The following is a 19,314-nucleotide window of genomic DNA, read 5'->3' as shown; positions in this document are numbered from 1 at the left end:
CATCTCCATCCTCCAAAAACTCTCTCCGGCTCCATCACGTCCGTCGTGAAGGTTGGGTGTCGACCGCAGTCCGTCTGAATCACGTCATAGCTTAGCCTCATGCGTGATCGAGTCACAGCCGCCTTTGGTCATGTGAAAGTCGTTAACCCCACGCACACCACCCATGTGCAAGCAAGTGACTCGCATTAGCGGCACACCCGCGAACCATGAGCGCGGCCGGATGTTTTTGAGATACACGCGGTAGCCTGGGAGCTTCGGGTTGCTAAATGGGGGTATCGCTGGCGGAGGGGAGAGACGTGGTGATTCCGCTTTCCTTCTCCGCCTCGCTCCGTTTTAGCAAGCACCTCATACAATAAAAGAAGTGAACACCCACCTACAGCAGAGGAAAGATGTAAATAAACCAAAAGTCTACATCGGTTTAAGAGTTTGCAAACTTTCGTTTTGAGACTAATGTAGACGGCAGGGTGTTCACTTTTTCCCCTTGTATGTGATGCAAGCACTCGTTACAAAACGGTCTAACGTCCCACTCACGATTACATTCGCTACAGATGTGTAACCATCCAACATGACAGGACATGTGAATATTGATCCAAACTATCGAACAGGTTGCTCTTCGCATCGTCGCAGAACGCAATGAAATTCGCTAAGGAACAGTGGAACAAACGAGGGAGACTTCATGCATACAATACCCCAATCCATCTCTGATTTGGTATAGTATGTCGTTGTGTGACAGTTAGGACAGATTTGCAACCCCTCAGCGTGCCGTGAGTACATTTTGGAATTCCATGTACTTCTGTGGTACAACGTTTCAACCACCCTTCAACTCTGCAGCGATTGGTAGGATACTCAGGGTTTTCGACCTCATCACATCGGGAGTTGTGTTTCTTGGACGGCTCGTTCAAATCTTTCAAGTCTTCTTCGTTGAAATGTGGGGTAGACAAGGTAGACCGCTTCCCCATCAGTTTCCCCTTTGACCCTGTGGATGTTTCGGGCCGGCTGGTTCTCGGGTCCTGAACGTACGATAGGTTATGTTCTGTGTCAAGACGGGTTGTCAACGACATTGCCGGTAAAGGTGGACATCTGTCACAAGGAACAGTGTGCTCTTCTCGTCCTTGAATCCAGTATCCTTCCGTCTTCCCGCTGCTAACTTCGCACACCTTTTCTTCCTGTGGCGGACACGTATCCATATCCCCAAGCGTACCAGCCAGGAAGAACGTGGCATAATTGGGAAACTCGGAATCGTCGTGACGTGTACCGACTGGTGGCAGAGCACGTGAGGGTAGACTATGCCTCGGGTGATGCTCATGTTCGCCTAATGGAAAGAGCGCTGGCGGGCTCTGGGAACAGTTGGCGTTCTCTGTGGCTGGACATGGAGGTGGGTTGTTAGGTCCTACCGCTTCCGCCAGCCATCTCACACGAGGAAAGAACCAAACACGCTGGAACCTACGTTAATGTTAGGTTACCTACTTTATATGTTTTTATCTTAATGTACGCTGCAGACCTATTCAGACTTTTCCTTGTATGAGGTGCAGTTCTAGCTCTGCTGAACTATGACGCATTAATTGGTATTGATGGATGATACTTGGGTACATGCGATGGCAGTTGGTTATCGGATTCCGGGATTGTTGCCTACCTAGGTATACTGAACACAATCAGTGCAGTCTTCCTGGGCTACACAGATGATCTATCGCTTTTTACCTCTTCAATCAAAAGGTACCCTCCGCAACCCCCTAGCACCGCCTTTCCTCGCCTCACCCTCCGCACCAACCGCAGCCGGTACACGGATACCACAGCAATCGCCCCACCCTGCACTTGCGTGTACATGCCGCTTTCCTGTCTCATCGTCAAATACCTTGACCTCTCCGCCTTCCTCTTCCTCTTCCTCCTTCTCCACACCCGCCTCCTCTTCCGTGCTCATGCCATCAACCGGCGGCACCAAGCTTCCAAACAGGAAATGCTGCATAACAGGTAGCTTCTCCAGAATCTCCTTACGGAACATTTTCCGCATCCCGGATTCAATCTTCGCCCATGACTTTGCAGAGGATATGTCGTCGAGCATAGGGGAGTGCCAACGCAGACCCTCGACGTTCTTGACGGAGTTGACAAAGGATATTTGGTCAAGGTAGAGGTATTCTTTGCTCTCCTCTTCCAGTACCAAGGCGTTGTGTATGCTCTTCGGTGTAATGTAGGGATGATGAAGCAGTTGCGCTGCGCCAAACAGGAAGGGCAGGAACTGATAGTCGTCCAGGCCCCAGACGCCATGCGAACCCGCTGGCTCGAGATAGTATGATTCCTGGACGCGGCGCATGAGGCGCAGATATGCGGGGAGGACGACGAGGGCGAGCGCGGGGAAGGTAGTGTCGGGGAGTATGCCGATGCGATTTAGACAGAGTAGCCAGAGGAAGAAGTTGAGTTCGTGGCCGGAGCCATAGTCTATTCTTCGCTTGTTTCCGAAGGAGTTGTGGAGGTACGTCGCTATCTCGTCGACCTGCGCCTTGTCGCTTAACCCGAGTTTCTCGTGCCATAGCGATAACACCGTTTCAACTTCATCGAGAAAGGTTCGGAAGACTGGGTTGCCGAAGCGCGAGCCTGTGTCTTCTGGTGGGCATCTGTCTAGCACTTTTTCTGCTTCTGCTAGTATCTGCACGACTGTCTTGACGGTGTCTGTGACTTCTTCATCTTTGATGCTCGAGATGCTGCGGTCGCGAACCGAGTCGGCGATGCCGAACACGAACGCTTCGACGAGCGTGCATGTCTTACTCCTGAGAAACAGCTGGTGATCTTCTGGGCTCAATATGCGCCTCGACGGTCGCGCGTATGTGTGTCTCTCTAGGTTCGGCGGCGCGGGTAACGAAGGCGTCGGTGGGGGAGGGGCAGACGGCGGTTCTCGCGATGTGGGGGCGCGTTTGCGGGGGATAAGCTTGGGGAGTTTGGCGCTGAGGTCTGGCGGAGGCGACGGGATGGCTGGCGGTTGCGTCTGTGTCATCATGTTGTGTACTTTGTGTGTTGGTAGTTTGGGTGTGGAATGTTAGGATGCTCGGCGCCGGAGGTGCATGGAAAGTGGAGGAACGGGCCGCGGCTCCGTGAACGTCATTCGCGACTTTCGTCGAAGACGTTTGTTACACCACACTAATCTATCGAAGCTTCTGTTGCATTCAAAGAACGGGAGATCAGTAGAGACAAGATGACACCGCTTGTGTTACCGCATACTTTCCCCATCCTCCTTATCCAGGTAAAATGCATATGCAGCCCCGCAAACACCATGGACCCCTTCCCGACACATCTCCAATCCGTCTCTATAGCACACAAGACGTCACCCGTTACACGAACCCTCGCATAAACGTCGTTACATGCATCTTCGGAAGTAAGGGAACGCCTCCGTCGTACCAGGCTGCTCGGCAGGGTGCGCCATGATGTCAGCAAGTTACAACCCGACTCCATTGTCCGAAGTGTACTATGCATGTCTCGGCTTGATTGAGCATTATACAGGTTGCAGTGAGCATGTTTTCATCATCTTCGGGCGCAGCGCTAGTATCGAAGCGAAGGACGATGTCATGTGGGGCTGCCACGACCAAGTTCCATATGAGCTTGAACTCCTCTCTCTGATTCTTCGGTGCGTTCGATAGCGCCGTTTCTTTCTTTAATCGAAGTGGATCGTTTTCACTTCATGCCATTTGTCTGATATCATCATCCGTTCTTGATGATGCTGCTCTGCTGTCTTTCTGTGTCGTCGAGAAGTCCGCACAACTTTTGTGTCTACATGGTGGATCTCTTTCCTATACGAAGGAGGTTTAACTGATCAGACTCAAAAATGAGAGGCAATGCACAAGGAAACGCGGCATTGAAGCAGAATGGGCTGTACTCTTAGCATGTTTGCAATATCCAAATATATACCTTCTATATACATCGAAGTCGTCCCTATCCAAACTCATCCCTTCATCCAATCCGCGGGTATCAAATGTGTCCTGCAGGCCTCCACAGCCCTCCATGTCACCCTCTGCGATTTACACAAGAGCAGGCCAACTGAGCCCTTACATGACCGTACAGCACCCAAACTTCTTGAGCAACCTGGACAAGCCCTTCTTGGCCATCTGCTCAATCTCATCGTTCTGGCCCTGCTGTTGTCCATGATGCTGTTGGCCACCGTGTTGTTGACCACCGTGCTGCTGATGACCTCCATGTTGCTGTCCCCCATGCTGTCCACCATGCTGCCCACCATGCTGCCCACCATGTTGTCCAGGATAACCACCATAGCTTGGAGCCTGAGGCGGCGGCGGCATCTCATGAACATCACCACCCTGCAGGTTCACAAAGATTCTGCCCTCGTTCTCCTCCGTGCGGTACTGCAATCCCAATTCGCGGCACACCTGCTCGACTCTCGGCTTGATCTTCTGGACGTGATTCCTGCTGTGGTTACCTTTGCCCACAATGACGTGCAGATGGCCTTCTCCCCTCTGTCTCGCAACCCTGATCCTCTCTTCCAGAACATCCTCGGCTTCTTCTACGAACAAGCCGTGGAGGTCAATGGTGTCGCCCGCGACTCTGCCCTCGGCGTTGTTTTCCCGGAAGATGTAGTCGCGCGCTTGACGGTTGTATTGGTCCATCTTCGCGGCGTGGGCTTTGCCTTCTTCGGACAGCTCGTGGGCTCGCGCTCCATCGCCGGACTCGTAGGCTTGGTGGGCTTTGTCGAAACAGGAGGATCGCTTTCCGGCTTCTTGGCGCGCAAGATCTCGGAGACGGTCGTACTCGGCTTCGGTATCGGCGGAGGCGTGGTTTAATGCTGTCAATGTATGTTAGGTAACGCGCGTTGTAGGCTGCGAACACCGAAGTGATTGTTCTTCGCGGCGTGTCAGGCTTCGAGTACGTACAGCGCGCACCCAATGAGTGCATTTCCATAGCGGCCATCTTGTCGCGACACCAATTGTAACAATAAAAATCGCGTGAGAAGGGTCGGTGATGCTGTGTTGTGTTGTTGTCGAGCGACAGCACACATTAAGATGAAGCTCGGAGCCGCTAAGCGGGTACATGCAGATGCGCAGGGTCCAGATTTGACGTGGCTCAGCCGTGAAGATCGGGCAGCCCCATCGTGGAGTATCCAAGATTGAACCACTGACACGGTAACAATGCGCTGTAATGCATGTAGAGCGGTGTGAATATGGACTGAATTGGCTGGGTATTATTATCGTACGATGCTGTGTCTGCCGCTGGAAAACTCAAGTAGAGCTTGCGCTGTGATGCCGCCAACATTCTCCAACCCCTGCAATTCGTAATACGACTGTTCAAGGCTGATGGCTGCGACGTGGATTGGCAAGATCGAGTGTCGCCTTAGAACCGAATCTTCGGCCCAACGAAGACGATCAGGAAGGCGATCACCCACAGCCCAGCGATCATGCCATACAGCTTGATCCTGTCCCACCAACCCCTTCCCTCAGTCATCCTCCGCAGGGCACCCATTCTCCTGCTGGCAGCATCCATGTTCAACGTGTTCTTGTCCAGCCCTGCAAGTGCGCGATCCACTACGCCTTTATCCCCTTCGAGCGTGTTTCCAAAGTGTATTGATTGCTCTTTCAATTGTCTTGCCATATCTAGCAAGTCCGTCGTGAGCTCTTCTTGTTCGTTGCGTTCGTGGGAGAGGAGCGCCTCTGTTTTTGCGAGCGAAGGGTCGGCTGTACTTGAGGTAGATTTGGACGGAAACAAAGAATTGCCGGATGCTGATTGTGTCCCTGCTGCGTTCGCGTCCGGCTTGCCTCTTCGGCGCAGTTCTGATGCAATGCCTTGTGCTGCATTCTGGAACGCTTCGTTGCCTTCTGTAGATGTCGACACATCGCGTCCGGCTTCCGTCTTTACTCTCGGTGCATATGAAGGAAACTGATCCGCGTCTTCTTCATCAGAATCTACCGATCCGTCTGAGTCTGTGTCGTCTAGCTGATTAAGCTCGTAAATCCGCTGGTTGAGTTGCTTTATGAGTTCGCGTTTCTGTTGTAGGTCGTTTTGTAGTTCGGCTTTCTTCGACTTGGAGGGTATCGTAGAGGCCGAGTGTTCCAGGCTGAGGAGTAGGGTACGGGCATGTTCAATGTTCTATAATAACGTCAGTCCATATCATGGATTATAGGTATAGGAATGTGAAGCTTACCGCGCTCACGCGTGCGCGCTCGTAGTTGGACTTGCGCAACTGTGGTGACGGGTCGATCAGTACCAAACGGTCTAATCTAGACAGCAAGCGATTGAGGTTGATGCTTGTAGTATCGCCGAAGCCTGGCGAGCGAGTCCTTGTAGTCATCGTACGGTATGTGGTGGTGCGCTCGACGGTGGTCGCGATGAAAGCAGGCAAGAGTGATGAAGAGGTAACGTTAGCGGGGTAGGAACTGGTACACGTTGTTTCTTAGGTCAAAACATGTGTTTTCGCCTTGTAAGTTCTTCGAGTTTCTTGTTCTGTTACGATAGTAAAGAGTTGCGCTGCGTTCAGTTTGGGAAAGGCATCGTTCATGTGAATTTACGTGTTCTCTCCCGACGTCACTTTCGCGACCACCAATCGTGGCATGGTGGGTCATCCCCACACTAGCCTAAGCTTGTGTTAAGATTGACATCACAACATCTGGTACAAGCCTCATAAGAACAAATAGTTCATAATATGATACATCCTCTTGGTATAATACAAGTCATTTGGTCGTCTAAAAACTGACCAATTCCATCGCTATGCTGTTTTTGCGCAAACGCGGCAATGCATGCTGCATCGAACTCCAATCATCGCTATAACATACTGAATCAATAGACCCAAAGGAATATCAGAGTTGCTAATCAGGCTACTTCTGAGAAGGTGAGATTGGACCACGGGTGAAGCTACAAGGTTTTAGCAAAATGTCAAGGCCCAGAAAAAGAAACATGACGTACTTGTTCCAAAGAGTTCCAATGAAGCCTGGCTTTCCGTATGCGTCGTGGAATGACTGCCTGCGAGCCATGCTCTCTTCGTCTTGACGACGCTTGAGAGCCTCTAGGTTTCCAAATCGCTGCGCGGCGGAAGACTGAGAGATGTTAGGAACTGTTGGTATCACGAAGTGTGGACATGAGCCCAGAGTCGATGAACATACCCTACGACGGCCGTCATAGGATGACGAACCAACTGAAGACTCTGAGGAACGGCGGTCGGCCTCTTGCTTGGGTGCTTCAGGCATAGCTGGGGTGGTGTTGTCGCCAAAGACCTTGTGGTTCTGGGAAGAGTACTTCTGCTGGAATGGGGAAGGCATTGTGTGGTGTAGTTGGGCTGATGGAAGTGCTTGAGAAGGATGCGGTTATTGGACTCTGTTGATTGAAGCTAGGTATATGTTTGAACTATGATATTGCCTGCTCAAAGGAAAGCAGCAGCTTCATATAGCCGTTGTTCAGCTGAATGTCTTCAAAGGTACGATCGCTCGTGGCCTGACCATTACGCAGACGATATGTGATCGTACCAATCAGACGATGCTAAACTTCCCCCGCATTCCAAACGTGCAGCTTGGACCCTGATTTCTGTAACAATGACATGGAAAGGGCAACTGCTGAACGCCAACCTGCTTACGAGCTCACTGATCAGAGCAAAGGGTCCTTATCCAGCGAATCAGGTCTTGATGATTCATACGCGTCATGTACGGCTCGGGGCTGCATGGCATGAACCACCGCTATCATGTCCTCCACAACGTGACTTCGATCCAGGCTGACAGTCGTGGTCTCGAAGACTGTCTGGGAGATTCCAGAACCGGTTGGATTGTCGGCGAACCCTTGGATACTGAGTCACGTGTCTATACCATTCATAGTATCCCGATCGCGCTAGCCTTTGGAGGTAGATCGGTCTTGTCCCGATCACTGCTTCATCCTGGGGTAAACTGGGGCCATGACGGCGTGGTCGACGGTGTGTTTGAGAAGAAGACCTAAAGCAGCTACGCGCGTTGCCCTGCTTCGCAACGAGCTCGACCAGCTCGACCAGACGGCTAACTCCGTACAGCTGCAGAGCGCTGAATCTGCCAAACCCTTATCGCCAGGTGGTACCTTGACATCGTGTGCATACTCCGGAGTACCGTATCAACTAGGTCATCGTTGTTTGTTTTTCCACGAACGCTGTTGATGCCATCAGAGAACGTTTCTCGAACTACTCACATTGCTTTATGTTGCGTTCCACCAGACCCTGCAAATCGTTCAGTTCACGGTCAAGGGGGCGGACGGGATCAAATCTGGGCCGGACAAAATCACGTGCATGACGTCAATGGCTGACTAAACATGGCGCGTTACCCGATTCAATAAGCGAGGATGGAAGAAAATGTCTTCAGCTCTTGCACTGCAGAACTTCTCCTAACCTTCCGAGGCCACTCGCCTCTTCGATGCACGCATCCGCCAATCTTTCCGCGACATCGACGGCGACCGGCGCATCCTGAGTCAAAGAAACCGAGGTAGAAGCGACACGCGTCCTGTGCCGTGTCTTTAGAGTTTGAGGCTCCCCGCCGTTGGGTATCAAACTGGTTCTTACAGGTGAAGATTGGCAGGTACTGATGCAGATCTCTCGGACACAGAAGAGCCGGGCCGATGAGAGAAAATCTACCTCGTATCCAAGCTGTCCGAGTTTTGTCGCACAACACTCTCCTTTTCAATGCAGCAACACACACATATGGCGCAAACTCAGTGCGTGTCATCGACTGCACTGCCTTGTATCGACGTTCGCCTTGCCGTCGCCGGCCGAGGACCCTGACAACTGACAGGTCCACGAGGACGCCACCATGTACCAAAGGTATGTTACATTCGTCGTTCGCCTCCCCCTATCCTGATGATACCACAATTTTCAAAGCATAGTTCATCTTAGTCTTCGGACAGTGAGGAACGAAATCAGCAACGTCTTTCGCTCCTATCTGACACAAAAAACCCACAATTATCCACGTCTACCTTCTGGTCGAACACATTCTGACAATGAATAGACTTTCCAAGGTTTCCGCACTGCAAAGAGCATGCGCCACCAAGTAGGCCGTAATCTGAGGCGCCTACCAGACACCCGTGACCGGGCAAGGGATGTGCCGCCTGGTAACGTCTCTAGGCTAAATGCTGTGTGTGGTTTCCTCCAAACAGCCGCCGACGATGCCCGTGCAACAGCGCACGCTTGATAAGGAAATCCCAGTAGAATTGTATCACTGTGATGTATGCAGGTGCCGCCATGTCTGTCGTGAAGAGATGTCAGATCCGATTCAGAAGTAGCTCCTATCGCCGCATATGTGCGCGCGCATCTCCTTCTATGAATAAATAAGATTTCAAGGGGGCAGTCAGTGCGGAACGTTGCGGGTGAGCCGGTTGAAGGGAGGGAGGGACACCGTTGTCCCATACACCACATGTTATCAATCAAACGTTATTGCTATTGCGCATTCCCGGGAGGCGCGCAACGCTCAGCCTCTCCATTTGCATTGTTGCCATGATTTGAGAGGATTATCCCCGGGGTAAAGTTTATTCATGTTGATCGCGGGACTACACGAGAATCACAACGATCTTGTGTACCTCCGGTGCAACAGGCCCTGATTTTGCAGGTCTGGCGGCGTTGTCGAGCCGCCATCCGGCCTCGCGGTTGGTGGTTGGCACCGGCGATCGCTTCCCACTATGCAAGCCCGACAATCCCCCGGCAACAATTCAGTTTAGATTCCCACAATTCGTACCCATGAGCGACATCGATATTTCGCCGACTCGGAACACTGTCCTTCCAATGTAAGTCGCGAGACGTGCAGGATAACTGGGGATCCGAGCGCCGTCTCTGTGACGTTAGCGTTTGACACAAATTGATAAGAAAGCCGCCTTCCCAGCCCGGCCGCCAAAGGATTTTGGCCCATTGGTTTTTGTACCGCCGAAGCACCGTAACAGGATTTTACTCGTGGGATATGCTTGTGGGGCTGTCTCCTATGCGTTGGCACTCGAACTAAGCCACCAACCGGTCAGCACGCACGCCCTCCCACACATTATTGTCCCGCTCGCTTCCTCCCTCTCTTTTCAACTCAACACCACATACCTACCTACACACGACATCTGCAATCGCCTCTGCAAACCAGCATATCCGAGCGATTTTTCTGGCATAATTTGCTAGCAACGACCATCAAAGACGACACTCTCAAACAAGAGCCCTTGCTCAGGATGACAATTCGGAGCCCAGACGGAGCCCTATCCAGGTACTTACTGCCCAACGGTTTCCCCCCAACTTATGTTCTGCTTTACGCGTTTCTTACCTTTGACTACGACATCCTGTGTTGCTAGACTCATGTATTTCTTTCCTACTGTTTGTTTTTTGTTTGCCGCCATTACAGCCCGCATGGATGCCCAAAGGATGCCACAGGATACCTTCCAACGGATGTGCCGCCCTGGTACAGGATCTCCACATGGCCACTTTTCTTCAGTAACCTAATGCCGGATGCTTCCCTGGACAGCCTTGGGAGCCCGAGAGACGTAGCGCACTGCCCTTGCAGTGTTTGTAGACACGACAACCACGAGGCCTCGCTGCCCCGACTTCAAAGCTATCATGCAGAGCTCTTGAATCGGCGGTCAACAGTCACGAGTGGATCCTCGCGCTAGTCACATGCGCTACGACGCACCATCTGGAAGATGACCAACAACAACGGTATGCAACCCTGCACCGCCCCCAGGACAACGTAGGCAACTCTCAGCAATGTCGTTCATTTATGTCATGTTCGACTGCGCTAAGCGACACACGACTGGTAGTATCAATGTACGCAATCCACACCTATGGAGCCCACAAGGATGGAAGCTATCATGGACCTGCCTGCAGCACCCCAAGCCACATGGACCTCTCATGGACCCTGCCACGGTTTTCCACTGGACGCTAATGAGGACCTACCATGGTCATGGACTGATTTGGAGACATTTGGATGATACGAAGTACGTACTGTAGGCTGAAGCATCAGCCTATTCATATCGACCTATTGATCCGAGACTAACTTGACTGTTGTTGAAGGAGCATAAGATGTTCTGGATGATTTGCTCCGCTTTCATCTCTCCTGGCCTCATTGGACGTTACTGGATCTCATTGGACTATACCCTGGACTCCCAACTTCTCGCCAAAGGACTCGTGGATGTTACAGCTCACCCACAATGCCGTCCTCGTCTCTCCAGGAATCAGGTCACTACCCACAAACAATCCCAATATCACTGGCTTCCTAAGGTGCGTGCTAACCCCTGACGCCCTTGCGCTACTTTGACTGACTCCTTTATAGGCATCCTCGGACATACTAACATGGCGTTTTCCTTTGTACATCTTCACGAACATGCTAGGTTTGCGCGTTTGGATACTAACTTTGGTGTCCAGCGACTCTTTCTTCGACTCACCGCCGGAGACTGCTTTCTACATCTCGAACATCACTGAGTGGAGGAAGGAAATCCCAGCCCCGGTCGTTTCCGCACCGGACTTTCCTTTCTCTTCAGACTTCCAGGACATGCACACAGCAGAATTCTTTGAACTCAAGGATACTGCTTCGGAGTGCAGCATGGACAGCGCATACCAGAGCCAGACCGGCGCCAGCCGGCGCGGAGCCCAGAAGCCGGAGCTTCACCACCAGGATAGCCGGATGAGCAGCCAGTTTGTTGGCAGCGACATCTACTCCCCGACAATGAGCTCGGAGAACTACAGCACATTCCCTGAGACCCTGGACATGAGCCACATGCAACCAGCCACATCCGGAACATGGAATGCCACAGAGGGACCCCTCACATATGCTAATTACTCTACAGCTCAGGACTACACACACTACTCGCCAGCGAACATGCCTCGCTTTGCACCTTCCACCATCGCCGACTCACCACAGTGGGCTGCATCTGAGACCAACTTCCAGAACAACCCCTTCACCTTCACATCATGGCCGACGAACGACACCATGTTCAACTCGCCTCAGCGAAACTGGCATAGCGCCTCCTACGATGCCTCAGAGCGTCCCGCCACCCTACGCAACTCATCGTCATACTCTCTTCAAGAGGAGTCACGGCGAGCTTCAGCACAAGATGCTGGCTTCGGCGCATTCGTCGGTACTCCGACCAGCACCGCTAGTGTTCACTTCCCTCAGACAGTCAACGTTCTCGAGGACACCAAGCCCTCGTCTGTCGCCCACTCAGTGGAAGATAACGAGGACAGCCTCTCTCAGTCTGAGGCAGCTGAGACCAAGCTTGAAGAAGAGCGCACCAAGGTTGCCCGTAGCCACCCTCTCTACCAACAGACACCAGACAAGGATGGCAAGTACCACTGCCCTGAAGAGGGCAAGGCCGGATGCACCCACAAGCCTACCGCTTTGAAGTGCAACTACGAGTATGTATTTTTCTTACACACACCCCAACACGTACTGACATTTTCAACAGCAAGTATGTTGACTCCCACCTCAAGCCTTTCCGCTGCAACAAGAAGACCTGCGTCGGTGTGCAGTTCTCTTCTACTGCATGCCTCCTCCGTCACGAACGTGAGGCGCACGGTATGCACGGTCATGGCGCGAGGCCGCACCTGTGTCACTTCCGCGACTGCGAGCGCGCTGTTCCAGGTCACGGCTTCCCTCGTCGCTACAACCTCTTTGACCACATGAAGAGAGTGCACCAATACGATGGGCCCACTACTGAGCCATCGCCGCCTGTCCAAGGACAAGCTCCTCGCAAGTCGGCGTCTCGCAAGCGCAAGGCCTCGGCCGAGGAGGTTGGTGAGAAGCGCGTCAAGGTTGTCAAGCTCACTGCCGAGCAACAACGCCAGCAGCGACGAGAGGCCCTTACCAAGGAGTTCTTGAGCAAGAAGCAGCACATCATTGATGTTCTGACCAATCTCAGTGCCCCCAACGAGCTCGGCGACGACATTCAGCTGACGAAGGAGGTCGTCGGCCTTCACGACATCTGCACTCAGTACCGAGATGTCTTCGGCGGCTGAATGAAGCACACGTCTGGTAGACTCCGTCTGCAGAGACAACCGCTAGCAGGTTTGTCATCACAAAGCCGGACCCCTACCCTTGTTTTTTCAATGCATACATATCGCGTTTGATTTTCTGCGTTCTCCGAAACCCGGATGGATTCCCGCATGCCTCGCGGATGAAGGACCATGACTTCCCACAAGTCTCGGATGGATGCCACTTGCCCTGGATGGCCACAAACTCCGGAGAAACCCAGGATACAGAGCCAAGGACATGTCCCAGCCGTGGACTCGGATGCCAAAGGATAGCTAGTCAGCTCTTAGAGCGACAGCAACCCCGCTGAAGGGGAGAAGGACTGAGGTCTACTCATTGCACTATGCATGGCATGAGTTGGTTGATGTATCAGATTGATCTAATGTTAACGGAAGAGTGTAATTAGTACAGTTGTATTTCTTTGGCTAGTTGTCAGTTTTCGGAAGGATGACCATGGAGAAGAGGTCGGTCTTGTATAGCCATCATTACCCGCCGCGCGGACGTTGGTGGCTGGAGGAGAAATTGTTCTTGTTTTTGTACGTAGTGTTGCTATTTATCCTGTTGTTGCTTTATGTAAACGACCTCCTTAATGCATATGTGACCATCATGTCGTTTACGTGAACAGAGGATGTGTGAGTCGCTGTCTCATGGGTGCCCTCACCACCTCCGGCACACTTCGGCAGCCCCTCATGCTTCCAAATACCTCTTCTTCTAAGAGAAGGCCGATCGCGTGAAGTCCCAAATGTAGCAAGTAATCACCGACGTCGTCAACGGCGCCCCACCGCCAGATGCATTTTCGTCCGTCGCAAGCAGTGGGTGGGACAAGCCGAGGTTGTGTCTGACCTGTCAGCCCGGCGGCCAGAGCCAAAGATCGGGTCTCCATCAGGGTCTTTATTGCGTAAGCCCAAACCATCAGTCAAACTAATCGTGCCTGGCTAGACCGAATCTTCAAGTAAGCAGAAACACGGTCAACGGAGTTCCGCGTTTGCGTAGGATTATCAGAATTTACGATCACATGTCCATGATTCGGTTGGGAGGGGCGACAAGCACAGCCCCGCGTATCGCGACGAACTTCAGACCTGTTTTGCGACACGACTTAAAGCTCCGAAGCCTTACCACCACTTTTGCACCTCTTGCTTCTACGACTTCTACACGCTCCTATATCCCTGTTTTCGAGAAGAAGGATTTCTACGTAAGGAAAGAAGTACCAGGACGAATAGCACCCTACACAACCATGGCCTCCGCAACGAGCTTCTTCGACTTCAAGCCCAAGGACAGTACGTCACTCACCTCTGCCCTCTCTCTCTCTCTCCCCCATCACCCATCTCCCAGCAACAGCAACTAATAATACCACCAGAAAAGGGCGCCCCCTACGACCTCGCCAAGCTCAACGGCAAAGTCGTCCTCGTCGTAAACACAGCCTCGAAATGCGGCTTCACCCCCCAATTCGAGGGCCTCGAGAAGCTCTACAAGGACGTCAAGGCCAAATACCCAAACGACTTTGAAATCATTGGGTTCCCGTGCAATCAGTTTGGTGGCCAGGACCCGGGCTCGAACGATGAGATTCAGGAGTTTTGCCAGCTGAACTATGGTGTTAGCTTTCCGGTGCTGGGAAAGATCGATGTAAGCAACGAACGAACCACGACTTGTGCGACACACGAACACACGCTAATTACTTTTTGTTGCGATAGGTCAACGGCTCCTCCGCGGACCCTGCCTTCGAGTGGCTCAAGAACGAGAAGCCTGGCCTCATGGGCCTCAAGCGCGTCAAGTGGAACTTTGAGAAGTTCCTCGTTGGCAAGGATGGCAAGGTCAAGGGCAGGTGGGCAAGCACCAAGAAGCCTGAGGATCTCAAGGCGGATATCGAGAAGGAGTTGGCTGGTAAATAAACGGTGGGCATGGGTGGGACGTACGGCAGATACAAGGACGGGGAGGCTTGATACTGGGGATAGAGGATATATAATGGAGTATTGATACCACTTGCATTGAATGGAATTGATGGCATATCGAATAGAGTGGCTGTGCGTGAATGTGGTCAGGCAAATAGCGTGGTGATCGGTGATAACATTCTGCTGATCGTAGGAAGGGCTGGAGTATACACCGAGTGTACTCCTTGCGTCCTCGTCGCATCACCGAAGCAGACGTGTGGAGCGTCACACCATAGAAAGAGGACATTCTAAAAGCCATGGTACCCCGCAGCATAATCTTCCAGAACACACATGAACAAACGCATGGCTGACAATCCTGTTCTCCAAACGTCCCTAGCGGGTCTTGGATGCAGGTGTTAAACCTCGCCGCTCGACGTCCTCATTCCTGCCATTATACCCTTCCACTCAGAATCATTTTTTCAAAAAAAAAATTCCTTCCGTGGATGTGCGTTCCTTCCTCTGGCATTCCTTGGTCACTCTCACAAAGTTCGCGGCTCAAGACGATATGTCTGAGTCTCGGGCAAAGAGGCCGTAACCAAAATCACACTTGTTGACCGGTCATGTGTTGCCTCGGTCCCATCTACATATCCACCTTCGAAGATTGTCAAAAATTGGCCTCTATGAATTCTATGAGTCGAGAGCCAGCAGACGGGGCCTTCCAAAAGAAAAGCAAGACATCATCAATCGATGCAAGATCAAAAATACCTAAAGCCATTCGATGTTCTCGCTGTCATTCCTCCTTTCCGAAGCACTCATCTGCGCAAACTCAACAGCTGATACTTCATGTTGGGTCGTGCATTAAGCAGACGAGGGGTATATAAATATCGTCTTCCACCCCATTTTACCTTCTTCTACAACACCAACATTCCTCCAAAAGTTGATTTCCAAAAAAAATCTGCCAAGAACCCATGAGTGGAAGACTCCTCCGTTCGCGCAAGAAAGACACCAAAAACGAACGAGACACAACGCATGATCAGACTGGCGACTTCCTGTCGCATCATAAACAGTAGCGCAAGCGAGAATGACTGAGGTTGTCCCAAAAAAGTCATGGCCCTAATCGTTCATGAGTGTTTCCCCGGTTCTGAACTTTAAGAGATTGTGCTTTCTACGGATTTCGAAAACGCATGTAATCACTGCTGATGCTGCTACGAAATTGAGCTTACTGATAGTCATGCGAGCGAGATTCGCGGTATTTTGATACATGCGTACCAAACATACTGCAACGCGCTCTCATGGGTTGTCTGAGTCCATGGTTGCGCATCGTGGACCATAAAAGGCGCGCGACTTCCCGCACAGTTACCACTCACCTCTTCCACAACACTTCTATTACTGTATTGCAACAAAAAGAGATATCGACACGTCTGACGGAGTTGCCGTTGCGTGGATCTTTCCAAAATCCACTCCGGATTATCACATGCAACGAGAAAGAAGCCCTGTTCATTCCTTCCCTGATACTATGTCGTTGGCGCTCTCTGAGTAGAAAACAAACGACGACGTAGCGATGAAGCGGGTGCACTGACAGCCAAAGTGCGTTCTTCCATGTCTCCACCAAGGACTACCACGACTGCGCGAATATCTTTCGCCCAAATCAATGGCAGCCTCTGTATTCACTCTCGCCCCTTGATTGATTTTCATTTTGTACCATCATTCCTCTTGGGAGGAAGATCGAAAAGGGCCGCTCATACAACTGATGTGTGACAGACCAGCCTACTCTCACACTTACTGGGCCGGGGGCGCGGTGGTAGCCATGCAGACGCGAACGATCTACACCTTTTGACAAATTACCCGATTATGAAATAGCCCACCCACAAAAACTCTAGAAACATTTCAACATTAAAGTAGCTCTGCAGTACATGGAATGCTATGCCCGAACCGAATGGATACAAAGTAGACAGGAAGTATGACGAGGAATAATAGAGGGTAATGTGGAACTCACAAGTATGTGACTGATCGAACAAACAGCATGTCAAATCATGTAATTGTAGCCAAGTCGCACTTTGACCAAACGTATAGCTTCTCTTTATCAAGATCTTGCCAGCACGGCCTCGAGTCACCAACATATGACGGCGTCATCAACAGGTCAACATTTAGTATATGTTCTGCTCCTTGGTTCTTCTTCTTTCTCTCAGCACACATTCCAACTTCGCAAATTAGCAACACTCACATTACCTTGACGGACTACTATCCAAGTCAATCCACAATGGTGAAGAAATCGAGGAAGGCACCAAGCCGGCAACATATATTGGACGGCGCCTTCGTAGCCGGCCCGTGATCTTGTTCAGAGGGTCCATGGACACACCATTGGGAGGACGGAAATGGGGACACATCCACAACACAGTACTGGCTGCCAGACCAGGATCCCCCAAAGGGCGAGATGCCACGCCATCCCAAACATGGATATAAGGCAGGCCGTGAGCGCGGTGAGAAGGCCGGCTGGGATCAACGTGGTATGAGTGAAAGATTCTCCATGGGAGCCTTTCATGGTTATCATGATGGATACGAGGACGCGGGAACGAGTAGAGCATATGAGAGGGAATTTGGGCTGGGAACGCCTATCGGAGGGATGTTTGAGTATGATCATGGGTATGAGGACTATGCTCCTGGTGGATATTTCGATGACTTTGATGGAGGGTTCGATGGGTATGGCGGATATGTCGGGTATGATGAAGGTTACGGTGGGTATAGGGGAGGGTTTGACGGTGGGTACGGAGGATGCGATGGCGGATATGATGGATACGATGGGTATGGCAGGTATGACGATGGATGCGGTGGATACGATGATAAATTGCGGAGGGGGTTATGGCGGAGGATATGGCAGAGGATACGGCGAAAGACACGGTGCACATGGCGGAGAGTTCGGAGGCTATGGGTTTTACTAGTCATTTCGATGAGTTCCAGTGGTGGATCGTGGTGTGTACCTTTCGCCCAGAAGACAGACTACTACTGAGCTTGTCAGCTTCGTTAGCTTGCAGTAGTCTCTCAGAATTGGTCCTTCTTTGACACGTAAAGGTGACTACGTCAACATCCTTTCCGATCAAGAGTGAGGCCATCCGATGGCGATAGCCAAGGAAGAGACCTTCGAGCACATGAGCCGTTGAAGCAACCGGATCGATCGAGAAACGAATAGATGACCGACTGCTGATATCTGCTGCGCGTTCGCCTGACGTAGACGTACTGAACAACAGGCTTTGCAAGGATGCGAGTTGGTGTTGTCGTTGTAAACCCCTGATTGTCAGGACGCAGCCCTAAAAGGCTGCGCCATGCGACAAAGAAGCCGCGCATGGGTAGTAGAATGCCGGTCGAGATACGATAGCCTGTGTATACTAAGGCTCGTCAGTTGATGGAGGCAATGCTTCGGATCCATCAGCTCAGACAAGTCTCGGTCCCGGACGGTTGACATTGGGGGTCGTGTTGCACGCGATGCCGCATTGCGGCGAACATGGTAGATTTAGTGGGGCACCAAGGCACTGGAACCCATTATCGCCATCTCTGCATCACGTCAGATATGCGTCAACACCCGCTTTCCACATCGCAGTCGCGAGCTCCTCCTCATCATTGTACCCGATGCATCCATTAATCAGCTGCACAAGGTGTGAATTCGGTGCACGTTCGTGCTCATTCGGACGAAAAGTAACGCTTCCTCTACTAAAGAGAATTGGCATCTTCGATCTTCGACAATTTGTAAGGAAACGTTCACTCAACGCGATGTACCCTTCTGAGCTGCATTCATTACTCCCCACAAGGAAGTATTCTACCACATACTACAGTATTATTGACGAAGAAGACAGGCGATATTGGAACTAGCTATTGTGACCCTGGCCGCCGTTTGTCGTGTCACCTGCATCATCACATCTCGTCATGGCCTTGTGCGAAGGTGCATATTCAACAATGAAAGGAACGCTGAGGAACTCCAAGGAGAGAATAGCTCAACACCGTGAGAGCTCTGGTACATTGTCAAGTCAAACAAACGATATACCTCCATTGTTCGCCGTAGACATCCTTGATCGCCATAAACTACGTTACTACGTAACACATTCTTCCGGCCTTGTGCGCGAATCCGCCATAGACAGATCCATACACTTGTAGACTTCTCGTCTTGGTCTCAGTTCAAAGGGTGTGCTTCGCCTTGTTTCTGAAAGACACGCGGGTTCGTCGTGGACCAAGGCTGGCTGTCGGGCTTTTCGCTCAACCACCGGGCCATGACGACGTTTGCCATCTGCAGAGACTTATCTTGCCTCTCTTGAGGCGAGCATACAGGTACTGCTGGTGTACTTCGGGAACTTTGAGGGGCATTCGAGCGAGATGGGCAGCTGCTCTGATCTGCCCAGGCTCCAAGACCTAGCAAGATGTGCTTGTCTGCAACCTCTTCACTGTTAATGCCACGTTTTGTTAGAAATTCTTGTCAAGTTTGGAGTTGGCTGAAACCCACCGGCATACAGCTCTAGCGCGGATATCCATGTGGTCGT

General features: G+C 51.6%; 6 protein-coding genes across 6 annotated transcripts; 2 read left to right on the top strand and 4 right to left on the bottom strand.

The window, feature by feature from the left end:
* Positions 1–1,415: 1,415 nt before the first annotated feature.
* Positions 1,416–3,040, bottom strand: BKA58DRAFT_32037 (uncharacterized protein). The gene is made up of 2 exons (XM_046167763.1): positions 1,502–3,040; positions 1,416–1,443 (listed from the first exon to the last, which is right to left on the bottom strand). The coding sequence occupies exon 1, from the start codon at positions 2,987–2,989 to the stop codon at positions 1,703–1,705; it is 1,287 nt and encodes a 428-aa protein (XP_046032061.1). The 5' UTR covers positions 2,990–3,040; the 3' UTR covers positions 1,416–1,443; positions 1,502–1,702.
* Positions 3,041–3,656: 616 nt separating this feature from the next.
* BKA58DRAFT_32010 (smr domain-containing protein) lies at positions 3,657–5,095 on the bottom strand. Its single transcript, XM_046167750.1, has 2 exons — positions 4,869–5,095; positions 3,657–4,780 (listed from the first exon to the last, which is right to left on the bottom strand). Exons 1-2 carry the CDS (start codon positions 4,903–4,905, stop codon positions 4,032–4,034), a joined length of 786 nt encoding a protein of 261 aa, XP_046032060.1. The 5' UTR covers positions 4,906–5,095; the 3' UTR covers positions 3,657–4,031.
* Positions 5,096–6,509, bottom strand: BKA58DRAFT_32009 (synaptobrevin). Its single transcript, XM_046167749.1, has 2 exons — positions 6,134–6,509; positions 5,096–6,078 (listed from the first exon to the last, which is right to left on the bottom strand). The coding sequence occupies exons 1-2, from the start codon at positions 6,278–6,280 to the stop codon at positions 5,326–5,328; spliced, it is 900 nt and encodes a 299-aa protein (XP_046032059.1). The 5' UTR covers positions 6,281–6,509; the 3' UTR covers positions 5,096–5,325.
* A 98-nt stretch (positions 6,510–6,607) lies between these two features.
* Positions 6,608–7,328, bottom strand: BKA58DRAFT_374626 (uncharacterized protein). Its single transcript, XM_046169342.1, has 3 exons — positions 7,089–7,328; positions 6,892–7,022; positions 6,608–6,840 (listed from the first exon to the last, which is right to left on the bottom strand). Exons 1-3 carry the CDS (start codon positions 7,242–7,244, stop codon positions 6,804–6,806), a joined length of 324 nt encoding a protein of 107 aa, XP_046032058.1. The 5' UTR covers positions 7,245–7,328; the 3' UTR covers positions 6,608–6,803.
* Positions 7,329–11,276: 3,948 nt separating this feature from the next.
* Positions 11,277–12,907, top strand: BKA58DRAFT_303194 (uncharacterized protein; the record flags this gene model as incomplete). Its single annotated transcript, XM_046166960.1, has 2 exons — positions 11,277–12,307; positions 12,358–12,907. 2 exons carry the CDS (start codon positions 11,277–11,279, stop codon positions 12,905–12,907), a joined length of 1,581 nt encoding a protein of 526 aa, XP_046032057.1.
* Positions 12,908–13,498: 591 nt separating this feature from the next.
* Positions 13,499–14,809, top strand: BKA58DRAFT_352625 (thioredoxin-like protein; the record flags this gene model as incomplete). The annotated part of the gene is made up of 3 exons (XM_046168578.1): positions 13,499–14,197; positions 14,278–14,543; positions 14,612–14,809. The coding sequence occupies exons 1-3, from the start codon at positions 13,936–13,938 to the stop codon at positions 14,807–14,809; spliced, it is 726 nt and encodes a 241-aa protein (XP_046032056.1). The 5' UTR covers positions 13,499–13,935.
* Between the last annotated feature and the right edge of the window lie 4,505 nt (positions 14,810–19,314).

This window comes from Alternaria rosae, assembly GCF_020736505.1.
Source record: "Alternaria rosae strain MPI-PUGE-AT-0040 chromosome Unknown BKA58scaffold_1, whole genome shotgun sequence".
In the NCBI taxonomy this organism is placed as follows: Eukaryota; Fungi; Ascomycota; class Dothideomycetes; order Pleosporales; family Pleosporaceae; genus Alternaria; species Alternaria rosae.
Note: the sequence above shows the minus strand (reverse complement) of the source record. Positions and strands in the feature narration are given on the sequence as shown.